This window comes from Prionailurus viverrinus, chromosome C1, assembly GCF_022837055.1.
Source record: "Prionailurus viverrinus isolate Anna chromosome C1, UM_Priviv_1.0, whole genome shotgun sequence".
Taxonomy (NCBI): domain Eukaryota; kingdom Metazoa; phylum Chordata; class Mammalia; order Carnivora; family Felidae; genus Prionailurus; species Prionailurus viverrinus.
The window spans coordinates 29,233,599-29,256,488 of NC_062568.1; the positions used below are offsets into that span (position 1 = coordinate 29,233,599).

At 37.3% G+C, this 22,890-nt stretch overlaps 1 protein-coding gene across 1 annotated transcript in view; it reads right to left on the reverse strand.

The window, feature by feature from the left end:
* Positions 1 to 3,443: 3,443 nt before the first annotated feature.
* STRADB (STE20 related adaptor beta) overlaps positions 3,444 to 22,890 on the reverse strand; it is a 35,999-nt gene continuing 16,552 nt past the window's right edge. The window contains exons 4-12 of the mRNA XM_047870631.1: positions 15,061 to 15,160; positions 11,099 to 11,220; positions 8,692 to 8,800; positions 7,532 to 7,655; positions 6,171 to 6,342; positions 5,770 to 5,874; positions 5,374 to 5,618; positions 4,715 to 4,757; positions 3,444 to 4,244 (exon numbers count right to left, since the gene is read on the reverse strand). Of these exons, the coding sequence (XP_047726587.1) occupies positions 4,110 to 4,244; positions 4,715 to 4,757; positions 5,374 to 5,618; positions 5,770 to 5,874; positions 6,171 to 6,342; positions 7,532 to 7,655; positions 8,692 to 8,800; positions 11,099 to 11,220; positions 15,061 to 15,160 (1,155 nt within the window). The 3' untranslated portion in view covers positions 3,444 to 4,109. The remainder of the gene's footprint in view (positions 4,245 to 4,714; positions 4,758 to 5,373; positions 5,619 to 5,769; positions 5,875 to 6,170; positions 6,343 to 7,531; positions 7,656 to 8,691; positions 8,801 to 11,098; positions 11,221 to 15,060; positions 15,161 to 22,890) is intronic.

A 22,890-nucleotide genomic window follows, 5' to 3' on the forward strand; every position in this document is an offset into this window, starting at 1 on the left:
TTCCTGCAAGTGTCCAGTGATCTAAGCTGGGGGGCAGTAGAGAAATGGCTCCTGTCAGCTCTTTTGTTCTTGAACAACTCTCCTAAAGATCCCTTACCCTTCAGCACATGTTCTGAAATTAGTAAACAAATCTTTTTGCTGTGTACCCAGGTACTTTTCGAACTGCTACTTCTATGCTGTTTCTCAGCAGGGCTTTTTGCTAAGGTGTCCCTATTGCTCCCTGGCTCTCCTAGAGCTAAGCCCTAAGATCTCCAAAGTACCAGGAGGTAAGCCCTGCTGATTGTAAAAACTTATGAAGTTAAGCCCCATTGGTTTTCAAAGTCAGATGTTGAGGTGATTCATCACTGTCTGGGGGGCCTGCTGTGTGGTTGGTCCTCTCCTTTCTCTGTGCTTGTGGAGTCCCTTTCTTTTGTGGTTAGTCTCACCAAGAGTTTGGGTAATGACCCCATCTCTGCCCCTCCTACATTTTTCCTTGTGGCCTCCTCTTGTGGCAATTAACTGTGGAAAGCTTGTTCTACCAGTCTTTGGGTTGTTTTCTGGGTTATACTGATGTGGCTATTATCCATATGTATCCATGGGACAAGCTGAATTTAGGCTCTTCGTACTCAACCATCTTCCCAGGCTCCAATACAATATTTGGATCTTGTCAAACTTTGGTTCACTCTTGAGAAAAACTTCAATTTATAGAATTTTTGTCAGTTTCAATTTTTTCTAACATAAATCATAAAGGCTATGGGGCTTAAATAGAAATGGCTAATAGAAAATAGATTCTTGATCACTCATTTAATGGTATAATCAAGTTAGTAATTTTGGGCGGGGGGGGGGGTGAGACCAAGAATTTCTAGTTATCCTCAAGGCTGTTAGTATGTGTATCAATCAGCATGCAACTGGGAAAGTAACTCTGGATCTTTCAAGTAGAAGGAACACAGGGAACTGGTTTCATGGGTGATGGAACCAAGGCTAAGAAACCAAAAGAGATGGTGAAGCAATCCAAAGATTAGCAAGAGCAGGAAATGATACCATCAGATAATATTGACAGCAAGAAGTGGTGTTACCAGAGTCCTAAAGCCAAAAGACAAAGAAGATACACCTGCTACCAGAGACACCACAAGAAACAGGGAAGTGGGACAAAAGGTGAGAAATACCACATTTCTTCTGTCTCCTCTTATGCTCTGATCTGCCACTCCTGCTCCTTGGAAACCAGAGAGTACGAGTGTGAGGAAATATTATTCCCAATGAAGCATAGCAGGGGAAGAGTGAATAAATGGATTTGAGAGCTGACAATTGACCAATAGTACTGACCTGGCTTGTAATAAAGGAACTATTTACTAAATGAAACTGAAATCCCTTTACCTCATTGAACTTATAATGGCAATACTGTAACATACCAAGAGTCAAAAATTTCCATAGAAATCAAAATTATAGACATCTCTCAAATTTTTTCAAGTCTTTTTTAAAAACAAAAAACCCTCTTATCCTTTATTCAAGGAAGAATTCCTTAAATATTAAATGTCTACAATATGCCAAACACTTGGCTAAACACTAGGAATATACTAGTGAATAAGACCATATTCTCAAGGAGTCCACAGTCTACTGGGGACATAAATATACAGAGTTGTGTAAGTGCTGTTTGGGGAAAGTACTATAGAAGATCATAGGAGGGCATTTTAACTAAGGTGACTGTACTAGTTTGGTTCTTCAGAAAGCAGACACCAAGATGAGATTAGACATGTAAGACATTAGACACCAAGGTAGAATGATGACTCCCCTGTCCCCATCCCAAACATATCAACATCTTAATCTCAGGAACCTGTATTTTACCTTACATGGCAAAAGGGACTTTGAAGCTGTGATTAAGAATCTTGAGATAGGGGGAGATTATCTTGGATTTTCTGAGTAGGCCCAATACCATCACAAGAGCCCTCAAAAGAGACAGGAAGAAGGGTCAGAGAGGTGATCACTGAACAGAAGCCAAATAATAATGCTGGTTCGTGAGGCAAAGGCAGGCAGGTAGGTAGTTGCTAGAAGTTGGAAAAAGCAGATTTCTCCCTATGGCCCCTAAAAGGAATATAGCCCTGTCAACCCATTTGACATTTCTGACTTCTAGAACTGTAAGATAATAAGTTTATAATATTTTATGCCACTAAGTTTGTGGTAATTTGTTATATCAGAGATAGAAAATTAATACAGCAAGGAGTCTATGGTGCAAAATTTAAGGCAAGTGATCTCAGGGTGATGCTATCAATATCTATTATGATGACTAATTTTATCCGTCAATTTGACTGGGCCACAGGGTGCCCATTTATTTGGTCAAACACTACTCTGGGTATTTCTGTGAGGGAGTTTTTTTGATGAAATTGGCATCTAAATCTGTAGACTGAATAAAGAAGATTGCCCTCTTGATGTGGGTGGGCCTCATCAGTTGAAGACCTGAACAGAACAAAAAGGTTGACTAGGCTGACCCTACCCTGAATAAGAGATCATTCCTTCTGCCTAACTGCCTTCAAACAGGGCATCAGCTTTTTCCTGCCTGTGGACTCTGAAACATCAGCTCTTCCTGGGTCTTCAGCCAACCAGTCTTTGAACTGGAACTGCATCATTAATTTTTCTGGGTCTCTAGGTTGCCCATTCATCTTGCAGATCTTGGGACTTGTTAGTCTCCATGATAGTGTAACCAATTCCTTATAATAAATATCCTATTAGTTTTTGTTTCTTGGAGAACTCTGATACACTCACAGGAGATCTGAGAGGCACTGCTTCAGGGCTTCCAGATTCTATCTCTTGCACTAACATCAACTCTCCACCCAGATTCAGAACCTCCTCTATAGTTCCTGTGAGCCTCTCTTACCTGGAGGAAACAGGAGGAGGTTAGTGGAATAACCTATAGCCCCCACAACTACCGGTGATCTCAGGGCCTCAACTGGTACTCATCTCCTTTCCCTCCTCTACCTTGGCAGGTCTTCATGGCTTACTTGATGGAGTAACCTAAACATTCTTGAGGTGATCTGGCCAATAAACCTAAAAAGGTTTGTGTTTCAAATTGTCTATTCATTTTTACATTTGTCTCATTGTTTTAATTCTTTAGTCTTAAGACAATCATCTTAATCTTATTTAACATTACAGTAAAAATTATTTTAAGAAAATCCAGTAACTAAGCTAGGTCCCAATTTACCACAAGGAGTACCACATACTCCTTGAGATACATCTCTTTTTTGCTAATAAGGTAAAACCATTAATTAAGATCTCTATGCCCTTAAATGTTGTATCCCCTACCGCAGCAAGAATAGTCCTATAAAGGGTCAGAACATCTTCTGCCTCATTGAATAAATTCCAGGTCGTCTCCAATTCTTTACATTATGTAAATAATCTAGGGGCTTCCCTTGGCAACACAAATTAGAATCTGTGTTTTAGCTTTGTCAAATCACAAAGAAAAAACCATAAACTCAATTTAATAAATCTTTATTGAGCTCCCACAGGGTGCATGAATTTAGGATCTATAACTTACATAAGTAGAAAAGTGTCACTTTAGCCTCTTAAAAATGAAAAAAAAAGCACAAATTACAACTTCTTTATCATTTAATGTGAGTGAGGCTCAGTTTGATATTTAACAGAATAATATGGGAAGTATAAACATTTTCCCTTCTACCAAAAAAGGGTTTTGATGCCAGGATAAACTAGCCTGTTTAGTAGCTAGCTGATCAAAAAGGCTAGAGAATCTGGAAGTAAAAAGTGTACTTGGAAGCACTGTCCTCTGAGGGCTCATTCCCCTGAGGGCAACAAAATGCTGAAAAAATTAAATGGCTCAAAACTTAAATTCAAAGATCAAGAAGAGGAATTAGTCACAGCTTGGGGAAAAAAATGAGAACAAAGGACACTAAATGTAACTAGATTCATAATTCTGAAGTTTTTCTGGAGTTGTAATAGAACTGTGAGTTAACCAAAGAGGATATAAACTCATGCTTCTTTGAACAGAGTGGTTTTAAACAATAGATTCTCCAGTGCAACAATGGTATTTTCAAGTATAATTCTAGTATTTGTACCTAGCAATACAGAAGAAAAGTAGCAGAGAGAAAGTGTCAAGTATCTAGGACATACAGGATTTGGCAGCCCTAGAATTCCCAGTTTGAGTCTTTTTCATCAGGAAAATCACATTCCGGCTCAGTCCAACGTGACACTGGAGACAGTGCTATTGATGGCTTAGGAGGCAACAGTGTAAGTATTGAGTCCTGGCTTTCTTCTTTCATCTGTTAAAGAAACTCAAAGCTATTGGTACATATGTCAGCAATAAATGATTTTTTAAAAAGTCATGTTAAGTGTGTAAAATATTTTTTAGGTATTTTCACTAATAATGCCTTTGATCATCTGAAAACAGGAAGAAGTAATAACCAAATAAACTGATTTTTATCAGAATTATTTTTCCCCTTCATCATTTCTAGCTAGTATAAAAAACTGTCTCTAATCAAAATATAAGCTGAGGGTATAGTAACATTTAATGACATTCTGTTTTTTATTTATTTTGTTTTGCAAAATGGAAATATTTTAGAAAGCCTATAATTGAACTACTACAAAAGTTTTCGTATTTTTAACTTTACTTTGGTAAGAAAGTCATTATTAAGAATCTTGGTTACCAAATTGTCCCCTTAAGCTAACAAGATTAAATGAATTTTTAATAGTAACTAAAAATATCTAGACAACAGAAGATATATCAGCTTACCTGTTTGAAGAACACATGGGATAATAAACTGCTTGCAGATGGTCTGATATTTTTTTAATGTTATAAAAAAAAATAGAACGTCGTATTAGACTGTGTATTTTTAGGTGTAAAAAAGTATTAGAAATTAGATTCAGAGCTATAAAACTCAATACTAAAAAAAGAAAAAGAAATATCAGGAAGCCCAATTCTTAACTTTAACCTTGACTAATGGAAAGAATTGAGAGAGAACATTTATGGGGCACTTACTAGTTATAAGGGAGTGTGCTAGGCATTACGGGGCTAAAAAAAGATAAGACACATCTTAAAGTACTAACATTAATGTATTGTTATGTAATAATTTACACTATTGTTACACAGAAACAACATTTTTGTACTGCTTGGAGCTTTCTAAAATGTATTAACATAAATACAGTAATTAATGTCCAGAAAGATGAACTGATTTTTACAAGGTGACTTAGGAAATGATACAGCTGAGATTGGAGCCCAAGTCTTCTGACTTCAGTATTATTCCCATTTGCTCATTGCCTCTATTTGCTTTTAGTTTTGATATTTTCTAGATTATAGTTTTTTGATTAAAAGATTGAGAAAAGAGACTTGAAAAGCTTCTATAAAAAATAAAACATGTAAGTTTGATGCTATTTAGAAGTGGCCAATATTACCTTTTCTCAGGATCTTGTTGCAAACAGAGCTGTACCAAGCTAAAGAAGGCAGGAGAGAAAGTTTTTGAGGATGGAGTTTGCAATCTGTCACTATTTACTGTTTGAGTTCCACTGGAGACAAGTACACTTTCTCCAATCCCAGAGTCTACACCTGATCGGGAATTCTTCATTCTGGATTCTGATTGAGGGAAGATACTGACATCCAATGGGCTGTAAGGAGGACCTTTCAGCTTCTGTAACAACATCTAAAAGAAAGAAAAGTTTCTTTCACCCTTTTCAGGGAAAATGTTAAAACAATAATAAAGATTCTAACAGCAAAGACATTTTAACAGAAATTATCTAGAATATAAGGGATCTTATGAAGGGAAATTAGTTTGGGATTTTAGTAGCATTTACCTGAGTCCTATGCATGTCCTGGAAAGGTACCTTCCCACTGGCCAATTCACATGCTGTAATCCCAACACTGTAAATATCTGACTTTACATTATATCCATGTAAATCCTGTAGAACAATTAATTTGAAGTCCTTTAGTGAAAATAAAATACAAAGTTATATATCTGTGTTTTTTTGAGAAAGGATGTTGAACAATGGAAAAAACTCATTAGGTGAGAAATCAAGATATACCTAATATATGGTATATACATTTTAAAATCCCTAACAATAATTTTGACAAGAAAGAGGAAGAGTCTTGCAGTAGGCCATTCACCAAGCCAAATCTAAGGGCACAATTGTCCTTTAGTCAAGCTCAGAAGACACTCAAGATGCACAGACAACCCAATGCAAAGGCCACACCTGACCTGTCTCAGTAGTTCTGGGCTCAGCCACGGCTGCACTGATGTGCTGAACTGTGGGAAATCATACACAGCCCTATGCCTCTGTCCATGCTTAACCAAACTATGCAGGTGGGACAGGCCAGAGAGGGTCACTAGGCCATCACCAGAAATGAGGATATGGCTGGCTTTAATACTCCTAGAACAAAAAGAAACAATCCTAAATACTAGGAAATTGGCCAATGAAGAATAAAAATCTGGTCAGAACAAATCCATGTATTCTCTTGGAAATTAAACACTCTTTATAAAACAGCACGCTTATATGTAAGTGTGCTTATACACACACATATACATATATACATACACACATATAAAATATTCAGGGAATTAGGAATCCTTTCAACTATTTAATATAGCATTAGAACAAGGGAAAGTACAACTGACAGCTACATGTTTGGAAGTGATAATATTTTTTTTCAAACTTGGAATGGAATCACATTACTAATTTCACTATTTTAGGATACTGCTGTAAAATACCCAAGGAGAAGTCTAAAAAAATCAAGTAATATTTGAAGCATAAAGTTAGAATATAAAGTTAAATGCAGCATTATCCAATAAAAGGCAGCCTCCCCTGGTATTAACATCATTTATAAATATATGTCTTACATAAAAATTTCTTTTTTCAAATAAATTATAAAAGAGCCTTGTTCAGTAAAATACTGAATTTGGAAACTAAGGGAGTCTGGTTAACTGTAGTAAAACCTTGATTAATTAGAATACGGTCTGTTAGAACTCACAGTTAACCAGAATGTTCCTAAAAATGAATAGTAAGAAAACAAGCTTTAAAGAGACTGAAACGAACTTTAAGAATAATTTAAAAAGAAAAACGTTCCAGTATATCTTAAAACAGCATTGTTTTTAATGTTCAGTCAATTAGTTCTGCATCTATAGTTTAAAAACAAGAGAACTGATACTTAGTATGATAATCTCAAAGTGCTACTACAACATATTTAAGAAATTAACGAAAGGTTTAGTTCCAATTTGTACATAAATTTGTAAATATGACATAGAGCTATAAAGCAGATAAAGCAGCTCTTTATATGCTTAAGAAAAACAAACAAAAGAGACAGCAAGGATCCCATTACATAGAGTTTATACTCCACCAGGAAAGGCTCTCCACCAGAACACTAAGCACAGCATTTGGCGAAGAGGATGTGGTGTGAACATTTTTGGTGAATGACCACAAAATGTAATAAGCATTTACTACTACTGGCCCCTTCCTCTCTCAATTTTCACTTATGAGTTTCCTATCTCTCCTAACACTCAACTGCTCCTTCCTAAAAGCTCCTTAAATGATTTCATTCTTTAAAATACAAATAAATAAATACCTGTGAATGCAGCCATTTTGGTGCAGATAGCTCAACCCTCTCACTGCTCCAAAGAGAATGTTTCTTATTAAAGTTTCACTCATTCCTTCAGGAAAGTAAGTCTTCAAGAGCTGACTTGCTGAACCTGAAAGAAACACCTGAAATCTTTAACTGAACATTGGTTTTGCTTCTAGCTATGTTTTAAATGTTCTTTTCAACTATAAATACACACACACACACACACACACACACACACACCTGTTTTAGAGTCTACTTTCCTATGCAAAGGTAGTTTTCCTTCAAGAATCTTTAAAAAGACTTTTCTAATGATACTCTAGAGATTAGAAAAGAGAATTAACAATTTTCAGTATTACTTAAAAAAAATACTGTATTTATATATTTTTAGACCCAGAGGCAATTCATCAAAGTTATCCTAAAGATCAAAGCTCTAACTCTTAAATACAGAGAACAAGCTGAGGGTTGATGGGGGGGTGGAAGAGGGGAAAATGGGTGATGGGCATTGAGGACAGCACTTGTTGGGATGAGCACTAGGTGTTTTATGTGAGCGATGAATCACGGGAATCTACCCCCAAAAACAAGAGCACACTGTATACACTGTATGTTAGCCAACTTGACAATAAATTATATTTTAAAAAATAAAAAATAAAAATAAAAGCTCTAGAATCCATTTGTTTATTTGTGCAATATAATTATTGAACACTTTATGCAAGGAACTGTATGAGCACCAAAATGAAAAATACATACATGATCCGGCCCTCAAGAAGCTGAAGTACAGTGAAAGGAGACAGGTACACACACAGATGTTTATACTATAATAAAGTAAGTTTACAATGAGAGAAATAGGGACAGAGATGGTGTGCACAGGTGAAAAAACATTCTGCTTAAAGACTTATAGTGGCTCTCCATTGACAGAAGGGCAGGGAACTGAACGGAAGACAGAGCTTGTTCAAAGGCACACACTTCTTGGAGAAGCAGTAGTAGTTTCATTGATCATCAGGTCAACATGAACCAGATATGGAAATTTATCATGAAATCTAGAATTGGCCACCAGATTTATAAATTAAAAGTAGTGAATCATAAATCTAAGATCCCACTCATCCTTATAAGTATGGCTTCCAGGCTAAACTCTGAGTTATTTTATGTAAGACAAGTTTTCTTACCATAGGCCATAAATGGAGAAATAACCCAAAGCCAGCTGCCAACAGTGAAAACAGTCCAATAGGTTGTAATATTGGGGTGCCGGAAAAAGTGGGACAAAATCACTGCTTTCTAGGATAAACACACAAGAGACAAGACATTTAAAACAACTTGTTTTTGCCTTGTGATGAAAAAGTAGAGGTGGCAGCTAACACTCAGCAGAATTTATTGATACCAAGCACTGTTCTTGTTGCTGCCATTTCTTTAAATCTCACCAAGACATTAAGTATGTCATATGATCATTCCTATTTTACAAGAGAGAAATAGGAAATAAGAAACGTAGAAATAAGTTAGAAAACTTGTCCGAGAGCATATAATCAACAAAAGAAATAGAAGTGAGATGTGATCTCAGTCTGACTTCTGAGGTCATACTCTCAACATCTATACTATGTTCTTAAAATAGAAACATTTAAAAATACATAAAACTGTGAAGATAATCACTTCTAACACTAAATCTCAGAGAGAACCACTGTTAACATTTCAGCATAATTTCTTTCAATCTTTTTTTCTGTGCAATGTACATGTGCACATGTAAATACTTTAAAAATAAGGACAATATCAAAAAATGCTTTCCCTCTTTATATCAAAAATGATTAGTGACAGCATAGATGGAGATGAAGTGTATTATTTTAAGTGAAATAAGTCAGTGAAAGACAAATACCATATGATTTCACTCATATGTAGAATTAAAGAAACAAAGCCCATTAACATAGGGGAAGGGGTAAAAAAAAGAGAGGGAGACAAACTCTCAACTATAGAGACTCTTAACTATAGAGAACTGAGGGTTGAAGGAGGGGAGAGGTGGGCTAAATGGGCAATGGGCATTAAGGAGGACACTTGTGATGAGCACTGGCTGTTATATATAAGTGATGAACCACTAAATTCTACACCTGAAACCAATATGACACCATATGTTAACTAGAATTTATGTTCTTTAATGCTTATTTATTTTTGAGAGAAAGAGCATGAGCAGGGGAGAGGAAGAGAGAGAGGGAGACACAGAATCTGAAGCAGGCTCTAGACTCCAAGGTGTCAGCACAGAGCCCAGAACAGGGCTCGAACCCACAAATCATGAGATCATGACCTGAGCTGAAGTCAGATGCTTAGCCGACTGAGCTGCCCAGGCGCCCTAGTTAACTAACTAGAATTTAAATAAAAACTTGAAATTAGTGCCACTCTGGAAAACAGTATGGCAGCTCCTCAAAAAACTAAAAATAGAACTACCCTACGACCCAGTAATTGCACTACTATTTATCCAAACGATACAAAAATGCTGATTTGAAGGGGCACATGCACCTCAATGCTTATAGCAGAGCTTTCAACAATAGCCAAATTATGGAAAGAGCCCAAATGTCTGACTGATGAATAAAGAAGATGTGGTGTGTGTGTGTATATATATATACATTTATATGTATATATACACAACATACATACATAAACACACACACTTGTTCTTTCAAAAATTTTAATTTCAACAAATATGCAGAGGTGCGTGGGTACACACACACACAATGGAATACTACTTGGCAGTCAAAAAGAATGAAATCTTGTCATTTGCAACAATGTGGATGGAACTGGAGAGAATTATGATAAGTGAAAGAAATCAGTCAGAAAAAGACAAATATATGATTTCATTCATATGTGGAATTTAAGAAACACAACAAATGAACATAGGGGAAGGGAAGGACAAATAAGATAAAAACAGAGAGGGAGGCAAACCATAAGAGACTCTTAAATATAGAGAACTGAGGGTTGCTGAAGGGGAGGTAGGTGGAGATGGGCCAAATGGGTGATGAGCTTTAAGAAGGGCACTTATTGGGATGAGCACTGGATGTTACATGTAAGTGATGAATCACTGGGTTCTACTCCTGAAACCAGTACTACACTGTATGTTAACTAACTTGAATTTAAATAAATTTGAAAATTTTTTTTTAATTTGAAATTGAAAAAAAATTAGTGACAATGAAAATGGTATTATAATATTCCTAAAATGCAATTCTGTTAAAATTTATTCATTCAGAAGTTAATTTTACTTAGCTGGATGAAAAGGAAACTGTATGCTTTTGTTTTTTCTATTTCCTCATTTGACTATTTGTGATTGGACTAAGATTATTGTAAATCTCCAGACCAGCATTTTGAATATGATATTCGTTTGAAGGAATTTACAGTAATTACCAAAGTTTGAATATATTTGTTCTTCTGTGGATCTGGATTCCAAGTATTCCTTCCAATTCTGTACTTGCATATTCATTAGAAGAAAGAAATCTAACTTCCTCTAACAGAAAGAAATATTAATTTGGTAAAAAAAATTCTTACAGATGTAATCTCCTCAAATAGACATTAAATAAATCATTTTTTTCATTTTGTTACCTGTAAAGCTTTCAGGCGTTCATCAGTGCAGTTTTCCAGATTTGTAATTTTTATAGTCACCAGTGTTCCTGTAGGAGTATGCCGGGCAAGATGAACAGAAGTCAAGTTGTCAAATCCTCTTCCTACAGTCAGATGTAAAACTCATGTTAGTAACCAAAGAAGAAAAAAACTGACAATTTGGACAACATCAGAATTTAAAACTGCTCTTCAAGAAAATACTGTTAAGAAAACGAAAAGATAAGCCACTGACTGAAAGTATTAACTATGCTTACATCCAGTATATATAAAAAATTCTTACAACTCTATACCAACAGAATTTTTACAATTCTATACAAACTTATACTAAATTTTAAAATATGCATAAGATTTGGGGTGTCTGGGTGGCTCAGTTGGTTAAGTGTCAGACTCTTGATTTCAGCTCAGGTTATGATCTCACAGTCTTTTAAAAAAAATTTTTTTTTAATGTTTATTTATTTTTGAGAGAGATGGAGACAGAATGCGAGTGGGTTAGGGGCAGAGAGAGAGGGAGACATAGAATCCAAAGCAGACTCCAGGCTCTGAGCTGTCAGCACAGAGCCCAACGCAGGGTTCAAACTCACGAGCTGCAAGATCGTGACCTGAGCCGAAGTCAGATGCTCAACTGACTGAGCCACCCAGGAACCCTATGATCTCACAGTCTTGAGACTGAGCCTTATGTCGGGCTCTGTGCTGAGTGTGGAGCCTGCTTAAGATTCTCTTCACCTGCCCCTTCTCTGTGCTCACTCACTTGCTCTTTCAAAAATTGTATTTTAATTTCAACAAATATGCAGAGGTGCCTGGGTGGCTCAGTTGGTTAAGCATCTGACTCTTGATTTCAGCTCAGGTCACAATCTCATGGTTTGCGGGTTCGAGCCCCGTGTTGGCCTCCGTGCTCACAGTGTGGAGTCTACTTGGGATTCTCTCTCTCTCTCTCTCTCTCTCTGTCCCCTCCCCCTCGTGAGCACACACTCTCTCAAAATAAACTTAAAAAAAACTTAATAAAAATATTCAGATGATTAAATAGGCAATCCACAAAAAAAAGATATAGGAATGTCCAATAAACACATGAAAAGATGCTCAAGATAGAGAAATGCAAATAAAAAACAATGATACACCATTACATATCTGTTATAATGGCTAAAATTGTGACCTGATAAACCAATTATGACAAATTCAAACAAAAGGATACAATCAGCAATTCCTACACCACTGATGTCATTTCTGTCACATAAATGGTATCATAAAGAGTACAGTCTTTTGTGTCTAGTTTCTTATACTTAGCATAATGCTTTTGAGTTTGTTCCATGTTGTTTTAATAGCTTCTTTCATTGCTGAGTAATAATCCATTACTATGGACAAGTCACAATTTATTTACCCATTCATAAGTTGATAAATATTTGGGTTGTTTTCAGTTTTTGGTGACTATTAAGCTGCGAAAACATTCTTTAAGTAGACATATGCTTTCATTTCTCTTTGGCAGATACTGGCAAGTGGGATTGCTGGGTCACCTATATTTAACCTTATAAGAAGTTGCAAAACTGGTTTTAAAAGTGGATGAACCATTTTTAATCCCACAAATAATCTATAAGAGCTATAGCTGCTTGACATACTCAACAGCATTTGGTATCATCAGTTTTTAAAATATAAAACACCTGGAGTGGCACCTATCAATAGGCATCTAATAAATGTTAGTTCTTCTCTCTTTCCACAGTCACCAAATTCTGCCACTTATCTTTGAAATGAAGTTAACCACAAATTCATCCCTTTCACTCCAGTGTCAGCAGGACTGCCTTAGTTCAAGTCCTGTCCTCCTTTGCTGGTCAAATGTGGTGACTTCCTTATCATGTTCTACATTCTCAACTAAGACATGCTCCCAAATTACTGGGGGATCTACTTCAAAAGCCTATACCTAGGTCCAATTCACCAGAAATTTTGATTCGTTAGGTCTGTGATGGGATATAGGCATTGCAATTTTTAAAGACTCAGGTGATATGGATGATACTTCCAGTTGTAAATCACTGTCTACATCTTCCAGACTGCTGCCTGGAATTGCTGCCAGTTTTCCCTCTAGAGCTCAGCATTTTATCACTAGAAGAGTACTACCGTGCAGCACCTGAGACCTTAGACCCTCCAGTCAGAAAGGTTTGCTTTAAAATCACTAGTTGTAGGATTGCTACTTGAATTCTCAGAGGCTCAGTATCTTCATCAGCCAAATAGGAGTGGTAAAAGGCTGACATGAAAAACTACACATGAAATGTTCAGCTCAGTGCCTGTTATATGGTATTATTACCACTGTCACTGTTCCACAATGTATCTCAAGCACAGAGGGAATAAATTCCAAACTTGTGGCTTAAATGCTTTGAGCAATGAAGTGGGTAAGTTGTGAGGGATGAGAGTCTGAACTTGTAAATACACCATATGAGGTCTTTCACAGGTGTTCCAAACCTCCCTTTCTAGATTTGTCTCCGACCACTGCCTACTCTTGTAGGCAACAAGTAGGGGGTTGTTTAGGTTCCCCTCTAACCATTCTTCCTCAGTCATCTACTGAAGTAATTCTGTTTTTACCTTTTTTGAATTGACATCATCTGAATGTCCATTCTAATTTGGGGGCATTTTCCACTAGTGCTATTTTAGGAAAGGTCAGATCCTTATTTGCTCTTGGCTTCCTTGACCCTGCCATGTGAACATCAATGACCTATGCTTAGCTAACTGAAGGATGGAGTTAGTGACAAACAGAAGCAGAGGCAGTCAGAACTTCCTGCAGTGGGTTCCACTGTCTGGGATATAAGTACTCTAACAGGTAATACACTAACTAGGCTGCTCCTAGGCCATGGCCCTGGCTCTGGTTCTAGTTATGCAGCTTCGCTTAGCTTCTTCAAAGTCTCTCTCTCTAGCCAATAATTCTGTCAGTTAGCAATATTGTTCAAAAAATTCTTCTCTTAAGTTAGTCAGGATTGTTTTCTGTTGTTTGTAACAAAAACCCTGACTAGAACATTCAGCAAACTTTTCCTCATTTTTCAGAATCCAGCTCATTTTTGCGATCTTTCTTGCGACTTTCACAGTAGTCAAGATGGATGGTCAGATGTTTCATCTTTTCTGTTCCTGTAATACTTAACACATCTCTACTTCAGTACTCTCTAATACATAAACAAGGCTATCTTATGTGTTCAACTTCCCAGAAAGAATATGGATTCCTCAAGTGTTTTACATGGTTTTATATCCCTAGCATCTAACAGAGTATCTGTTTGCAATGTTTAATAGATGTTTCTGAATATTCACTGCAAAAATTTCACATGTATATGGCTATAAACAATAATTAATCTTGTTCCAAACTTAACTGAGAAAGGTGTTTACTATAAATGGGGTTTTAGGTAAGTTTTTGTTTTGTCTTGTTTTGTTTTTGAAAGAGAGTGCATGCAGGTGTGACTAGAGGAGGGGTATCAGCAGAGGGGGAGAGAGAGAATCTTAAGCAGACTCCATGCCCAGTGTGGAGCCCAACCTGGGGCTCAATCTCATGAACTGTGAGATCATGACCTGAGCTGAAATCTGAGCCACTAAGGTGACCCTAGGTAAGTTTTTAAGTTAAAAGAAACTTGGTTAAAAGACTGTGACTAAAAAGATTTACATGATTTTTCATACCCAGTATAAATTATAGACATAAAATCAGAAGATTCCTACAATAAAGACACAAATAATATTTAGATTACTTAGTGTCTTCCTTCTCTAAAAATACTTGAGTGAAAAAGTAAAAATTCTAGAAAGTAATCTTGAAAATTGGGGCTGCTATTTTAGGGAAGACATAAAATTAATAGATCCATCTGACTGACACAATTAACATGTAGCCTTATTAACATAGGTGACAACAGAAAATGACCCACTCACAAAATAATCTTTGTGCCATCAATTTCATTTCTAACAATGAAGGATCAATTCAGGATAATTACCAATTTCCACTTGGAGTTCATAGTGAGAAACATTGGTGGAACAGATCACATCCTTGGCTCTAGTGGATGAAGGCAACTGGGAAAAGGGTAGCTCATCAACCTGCATTGTTTTAAAAAGAGGAAAACAAAATAAACTTTTTGGGTTCCCCATTTTAGTCCCCTACCCTAATATAAAATACTGATATTTTAGTTTCAAACACAATGCTCATTAGGAAAGCACTGGAGGGTGGCTTAAGACACTGTTTCAAAATCTAAGAAGAGTTTACAATTGCTAATAAGTGGTTAGTTAAAAAGCCATCAGCACGTAAAGGGGGACAGGGTGGGAAAAGCAGATTTACAGGTAGCAAAGAATAGTTTCCTGCACAATTTCCAGTAAGCACTTTTAGGAATTGCTAGAAATGGCTGTTAATTCCTGAGGTTATCTAATAAACACATCAAGGTTAGAAATGCAGGGACCTGTCCAGAATATTCTATACTTTTACTCTTGCTTCAAGTGGTTGCCAGTTGTATCTATTACACATACAGGTACCTGACTCAGCTAGTGGAGGTATTAACAATTCAAGGAAAAATTTCCACATTGCAGCCTATTAAAATTGCTGAAGTTTTTCACAAGATTGAATAAATCAGAAGGGAGATCAGAAAGAAAAATAAACCCCAAGAGTTGGAAGAATAGGGTACAGACTTCCCGAATACCAATATGAGGTCTCATGGGGGTGCTTTAGGGTCAGAGTTCTAGATTTGCACCAGATCCCAGTGGCAGTGAAAATGACATGCACACAGAAGAGAGAAGAGGCCAATACCACTCGTGTCATATGATAGCGAAGAGGACCTCCCAAAAGACACAGTACTCCAAAAGACACTTGGAAGGATTTACAGGCATCGGTAGGTGGCAACAATTTTATTACTGCCTCCAAGATAGAGATAAGGAAATGTGGGATTAGAAATGATATTACTGTGTGTTAGGAATTGTACTGACCACTTTTTACATCCTTGATTCTACATGTTCCCTAAACTTCTAAAAGAGCACAAAAAATATAATTATAAGCTCACAGCTAAAGATGAATAAAGGTGAATACTGTTCAAGAGGAGTGAAAGACTAAAATTAGAATTAATCCTAATGAAGAAAAAAAAGCTAAATAAATCAATTTTATTTCATTGTAACAGGTAACCTTCAAATAAACTCAGATTTAAAGAACACAAATAAGAGATAGAAAAACATATAACAATTTTTTTAATTTTAATTTTTTTTTTTTGAACGTTTATTTATTTTTGGGACAGAGAGAGACAGAGCATGAACGGGGCAGGGGCAGAGAGAGAGGGAGACACAGAATCGGAAACAGGCTCCAGGCTCTGAGCCATCAGCCCAGAGCCCGACGCGGGGCTCGAACTCACGGACCGCGAGATCGTGACCTGGCTGAAGTCGGACACTTAACCGACTGCGCCACCCAGGCGCCCCACAATTTTTTTAATTTTAAAGTAATAACCTGTAAGCCTGTCAGGAAGGCTAGATCACAGAATAAACTGAAGCTTACAGTTCACTGCTTGAAAAAAAATGGCAATAGGTTACCAGATAATGGACTAAAATCAGGCTAATCAACCTTTTCTTTGCTTCCATCTCATTGATTAAGGAAATAGTCTTCTTTAAAATAGAAGGGGCACATGTGTTATAAATAAGTAGCTGAAGTCTAAAACTGTTTTAAATAAGTTCAAAGCTACAGGCCAGACATAATTACATCTAGGATACTAAGTGTGCAAATATAGTAAAACTGAGAAGAATGAAAATAGTAAAACATTGACTCAATTTTCAAAAAAAGCGTGAAAACTACAAAGGGGTAATAAGCCTTGATGCAGTTGCCCAGTAAAGTCTAAAATCAAATTACTACATAGATGAATTATAGACACTTAAGAAAACAACATGGTAATTCATAAGAAGACAGTATAGGTTTACTACGAGTAAATCATCCTAAACTAAGCTCACTTCTCTTTTTGATTTGCTGACTAGAAAATTAGAAAGCAAAAATCATGGCATGGTCAGTGTTCAAGGGAAGATGATAAAAGTAGGAAGATCCTAAGCTCACTTCATCCCACAGATACAGCTAAATAACCCGTATCAGTGTAAATAACCCAGAAAATGACCTAAAGACTGGCAGAACGGACCTTCCACAGCTAATTGTACAGAAGAGACCACATCAAAAAAAAAAAAAATGGTAGGACGTGCAGACATATGGTCTGGAACCACACTGACCCACAAGAGTATCTGCAGGAGGGAAAGACACCACAAGCACGGAGAAAGGAGAGAGGCACATGGGTGGCTCAGTTGGTTAAGCATCCAACTTCAGCTCAGGTTATGATCTCGAAATTCATGGGTTTCAGTCCTGCATTGGGCTCTGGGCTGACAGCTCAGAGCCTGGAGCCTGCTTCAAATTCTCTGTCTCCCTCTCTCTCTGTTCCTCCCCTGCTTGCACTCTGGTCTCTCTGTGTCTCTCAAAAATAAATAAATGTTAAATTATTTTTAATAAAAAAAAAGGAGAGAAGCAGACCCCACACCAGGCATGGGTGACCAGCACTGGGAAAATGAATCCCCACATTATATGACTTTGAAAACCAGAGAGGCTTAACTTCATGAGTTTTGTCAATCAGTGGAGCTTGACACCTGATAATTTCAAAATCAGCAGACTCAGCTCTGGGAGAGCCAGAGCATAACAACCATACTGAGATAAGGCACTAAAGTAGTAGTTTGAAAAACACGTGTGGTATATAGAAAGATTTATTTTCTAATTTCTGAAGATGTTCTAGAGGGGCAGGAATTTTAGGAGACTTACCCAAGAACAAAAGAGCTGGAGGTGCCATTTCTCTCCCCAACCCCCAAACTAGAGACATGGGACACCCACAAGAACACTCTCCTATGAGCTCATTAACAGCGTGCCCCACCCCCATGTTCTCCTGTAGACCTGACTTCAGCAGGAGTCCATCCAGGGCAGTGTCACAGGCATGGCATTGTGCAAGCAGCCCAGACAGTAGGCAGTACCACTCCAAAGTGACTCCTGCTGTAGGGAGAGGGGAAGACAACCACACATACCACTCTGATTCTGACCCTAGCAGTGGGTGGGGGCAAACATCTGGTCTGACTGCAGGCCCCACCCACCCACAAAAACTTCTCAAGGGACAACACTGGGACAGCACCCTGCAGTCTGGTATGACCATAGCCCTGACCCACCTTAAGTCCAAGGCATCCTCAAACTCACCACTCAAAATACAAGGACTAAAACCTGCCAACAACAGGAAAAGAGAACCACTGCAGATCACTGGACTAAAGGCAAACACAGCTTACCCACAAGAGGGAGCACAAAACACAGATAGGAGACATCCCTAAAGCACCTGTTTCTAGTGAAGAGGGGACACTGCACTGCACTGCACAGCACTATAGAACCTCTTCTTCAGATGGCCACTACTTTCAAGAGCAGGAGACACAGCTAACTTTCCTAACACAGACAGAGTTAGAAAAAATGAGAAGACAGAGAAATATGTTCCAAATGAAAAGGCAGAACAAAGTCAGCAAAAGAGCTAAACAAAGCAGGGATAAGTTATATATGCCTGATAAATAATTTAAAGTAATGCCATAAAGATACTCACTCGACTTGAGAAAAGAGAGGAGGATATCAGTGAGACCCTCAACAAAGAGATAGAAAATATAAAAAAGAACCAAACAGAGATGAAGAACATAATAATTCAAATTAAAAATACACTATAAAGAATAAACAGTAGACTAGAGAAGGCAGAACAGATCAGTGACCTATAAGACAGAGTAATAAAAAATAATCAAGCTGAACAGAAAAAAGATGAGAATAGATTAAGGGAACTCAGTGATACCATCAAGCCCAATAACATTTGCATTACAGGGATCCCAGAAAGAGAAGAAAAAAGGGGCAGAAAATTTATTTGAAGAAATAATAGATGAAAATGTCCCAAATCTGGGGAAGGAAACAGAAATCCAGGCAGGCACAGAGAGCTCCCCAACAAAATCAATCCAAGGAGGTCCACACCAAGACATAAAATTAAAATGGCAAAAGGCAGTGATAATAAGAACATTTTATAAGGAGCAAGAAAACAGTTACATAAAAGAGAAACTCCATAAGACCATCAACTGATTTTTCAGCAGAAACTTTTCAAGCCAGAAGCAAGTGGCATGATATATTCCAAGTCCTAAAGGAAAAAAACAAAAACAAAAACTGAAACCAAGAATACTCTATCCAGGAAGGCTATTTCTTCAGAATAGAAGAGATAAAGAGTTTCGCAAACAAAAGATAAAGGAATTTATCACCACTAAACCAGCATTACAAGAAATGTTAAAGGGTATTCTTTCGGTGGAAAGGAAAGACCATAAGCAGGAGTAAAAAAAAAAAAAAGGCACAAATGCAGTAAAATTAACTATATCTATGAAATTAGTCAAAGGACTCACAAAATAAAAAAGATGCAAATTATAAGACCAAATACATAAAAGGTAGGGGTGAGAAGAGTGAAAATTTACTGCTTTTAGGAAGGATTCAAATTTAAGCGAGCATCAACTTAATATAGACTGCTATATATAAACCTAACAGTAACCACAAATCAAAAACCTATAATAAATAAGCAAAAAATAAAGGAATCTAACCATATAAAAAGAGCCATCAAACCATGAAAAAAAGCACAAGAACAGAGAACCATGAAATCAACAGTGAAACAAGTAACAAAATGGCAAAAAGTACATACTTACCAGTAATTACTTTGAATGTAAATGGGTTAACACTACAATCAAAAGACATAGGGTAGACAGGAGAGTTTTGCAGGGCCTCATTTCCAGCAGAGGTGGTGACAGGTATCATTTCACAAGCAGACCAGAGTACACCTAGTTAAAAGTTGCCACATTCAGGCCAGAGACCAAACACTGCCCATACTAGGCAAGGAGAACCTCTGCAGATGACTGTCTTGAAGAATAGAGCAGCCAGAACACAACAGCAGAGCACATGAAGCACATATTAGAGACATTTCCTGAAGTGGCAGGCCCTCGGCACTACGTGACCTCTTGTTCATGGCCATTACTTTAGGAGCAGGAGACATAACTTGCTTTTCTAACACACATGAGCAGGCAGAGATTTAGACAAAATGACAGTGGAATTTTTTCCAAATGAAAGAACAAGGTAAGGCCACAGCCAGAAACCTAAGCAAAACTGATATAAGTAACATGACTGATGGAAAATTTAAAGCAACTCTCATAAGGATGTTCACTAGGCTTGAGGAAAGAGTGGAATACAAGAGTGAGACATCAGAGATGAAGAGTATAATCATCAAGATTTGAAACATGCTTGATGCACAATGAACACGAAGCTAGAAGAAGCAGAAAAACAAATTAACGACACAGAAGACAAAGTAATGGAAAACAATGAAGCTAAACAAAAGAAAGAATTATGTAATATGAGAATAGACTTAGGGAACTCAGTGACTCCATCAAATGGACTAACATTTATATTATAAGAATCCCAGAAGAAGGAGATATAGAAATGGGCATGAAATTTATTTGAAAAAATAATAGCTGAAAACTTTCCTAATCTGGGAAGGGAAATGGACATCCAGATCCAGAAAGCAGAAAATTCGCATCAAAATCAACAAAAAGTTGGCCAACACCAACACATTGTAATTAACTTTGCAAAATACAGTGATTAAGAAAAAAATCTTAAAAGCAGCAAGACAAAGGAAGTCAGTAACTTACAAGGGAACACTCATAAGGCTAGCAGGAGATTTTTCAACAGAAACTTTTCAGGCCAGAAGGGAGTGGCATGATATATTCAAAGTGCTAAATGGGAAAAATGTGCAGCCAAAAATACTGTATCCAGCAAAGCTATAATTCACAATAGAAGGAGAGATAGAGTTTCCCAGACAAAGACTACAGAGGTTTGCAACCACCCTCTTGCACTGTTGGTGGGAATGCAAACTGGTGTAGCCGCTCTGGAAAACAGTGTGGAGGTTCCTCAAAAAATTAAAAATACAACTACCCTACATCCCAGCAAGAACACTACTGGGATCTGTCCAAAGGATACAGGAGTACTGATTCACAGGGGCATATGTACCCCAGTGTTTACAGCAGCACTTTCAAAAGAGCCAAATTATGGAAAGAGCCTAAATGTCCATCAACTGATGGATAAAGAAGACTTTTTTTTTTTTTTTGCAGAGCCCCCTTCATTTTATTTTTTTTTCAATATATGAAATTTATTGTCAAATTGGTTTCCATACAACACCCAGTGCTCATCCCAAAAGGTGCCCTCCTCAATACCCATCACCAACCCTCCCCTCCCTCCCACCCCCCATCAACCTTCAGTTTGTTCTCAGTTTTTAACAGTCTCTTATGCTTTGGCTCTCTCCCACTCTAACCTCTTTTTTTTTTTTCCTTCCCCTCCCCCATGGGTTTCTGTTAAGTTTCTCAGGATCCACAAAAGAGTGAAATCATATGGTATCTGTCTTTCTCTGTATGGCTTATTTCACTTAGCATCACACTCTCCAGTTCCATCCACGTTGCTACAAAGGGCCATATTTCGTTCTTTCTCATTGCCACGTAGTACTCCATTGTGTATATAAACCACAATTTCTTTATCCATTCATCAGTTGATGGACATTTAGGCTCTTTCCATCATTTGGGTATTGTTGAGAGTGCTGCTATAACATTGGGGTACAAGTGCCCCTATGCATCAGTACTCCTGTATCCCTTGGGTAAATTCCTAGCAGTGCTATTGCTGGGTCATAGGGTAGGTCTATTTTTAATTTTTTGAGGAACCTCCACACTGTTTTCCAGAGTGGCTGCACCAGTTTGCATTCCCACCAACAGTGCAAGAGGGTTCCCATTTCTCCACATCCTCTCCAGCATCTATAGTCTCCTGATTTGTTCATTTTGGCCACTCTGACTGGCGTGAGGTGATATCTGAGTGTGGTTTTGATTTGTATTTCCCTGATAAGGAGCGATGTTGAGCATCTTTTCATGTGCCTGTTGGCCATCCAGATGTAGAAGACGTGGTTTATATATATAATACTATTTGGCAATGAGAAAGAATGAAATCATGCAATTTGCAGCAAAGTGGATGGAACTGGAAGGTATTATACTAAGTGAAATAAGTCAGTCAGAGAAAGATAGATATATATTTTCACTCATGTGTGGAATTTGAGAAACTTAACAGAAGACCATGGGGGACAGGAAGGGGAAAAAATAGTTACAGACAGAAGGGGGGGAGGCAAACCATAAGACACTCTTAAATACATAGAACAAATTGAGGGTTGATGGAGAGGTGAGGGAGAGGGGAAAATGGGTGATGGGCACTGAGGAAGGCAGTTGTTTGGATGAGCACTGGGTGTTGTATATAAGCGATGAACCATGGGAATCTACCCCCTAAAACCAAGAGCACACTGTACATACTGTATGTTAGCCAATTTGACAATAAATTATATTAAAAAAATTAATAAAAAATAAAGTAAAATACAACCTCCAAAAAAAAAATAAATAAATAAAGGGGTTTGTGACTACTAAACCAGCCCTACCAGAAGTATTAAAGGGGACTCTGAGTGGAGTTGAGGGGAGACCAAAAGTGATGGTATAAAGGTAAGAAACACAAAAGAAGTAAAAATGAGTATCTCTGGAAAAAAATCAAAGAACTCACACACACACACACATACACACACACAAAGAATATAAAATAACACATACCTAAAATGAGGGGAGGAGAGGAGAAAAGAATGGGTTCACACTTAAATGACCAGCAACTTAATATACATGCTATATGAAGAAGAGGTTATAAACAAACCTAATGG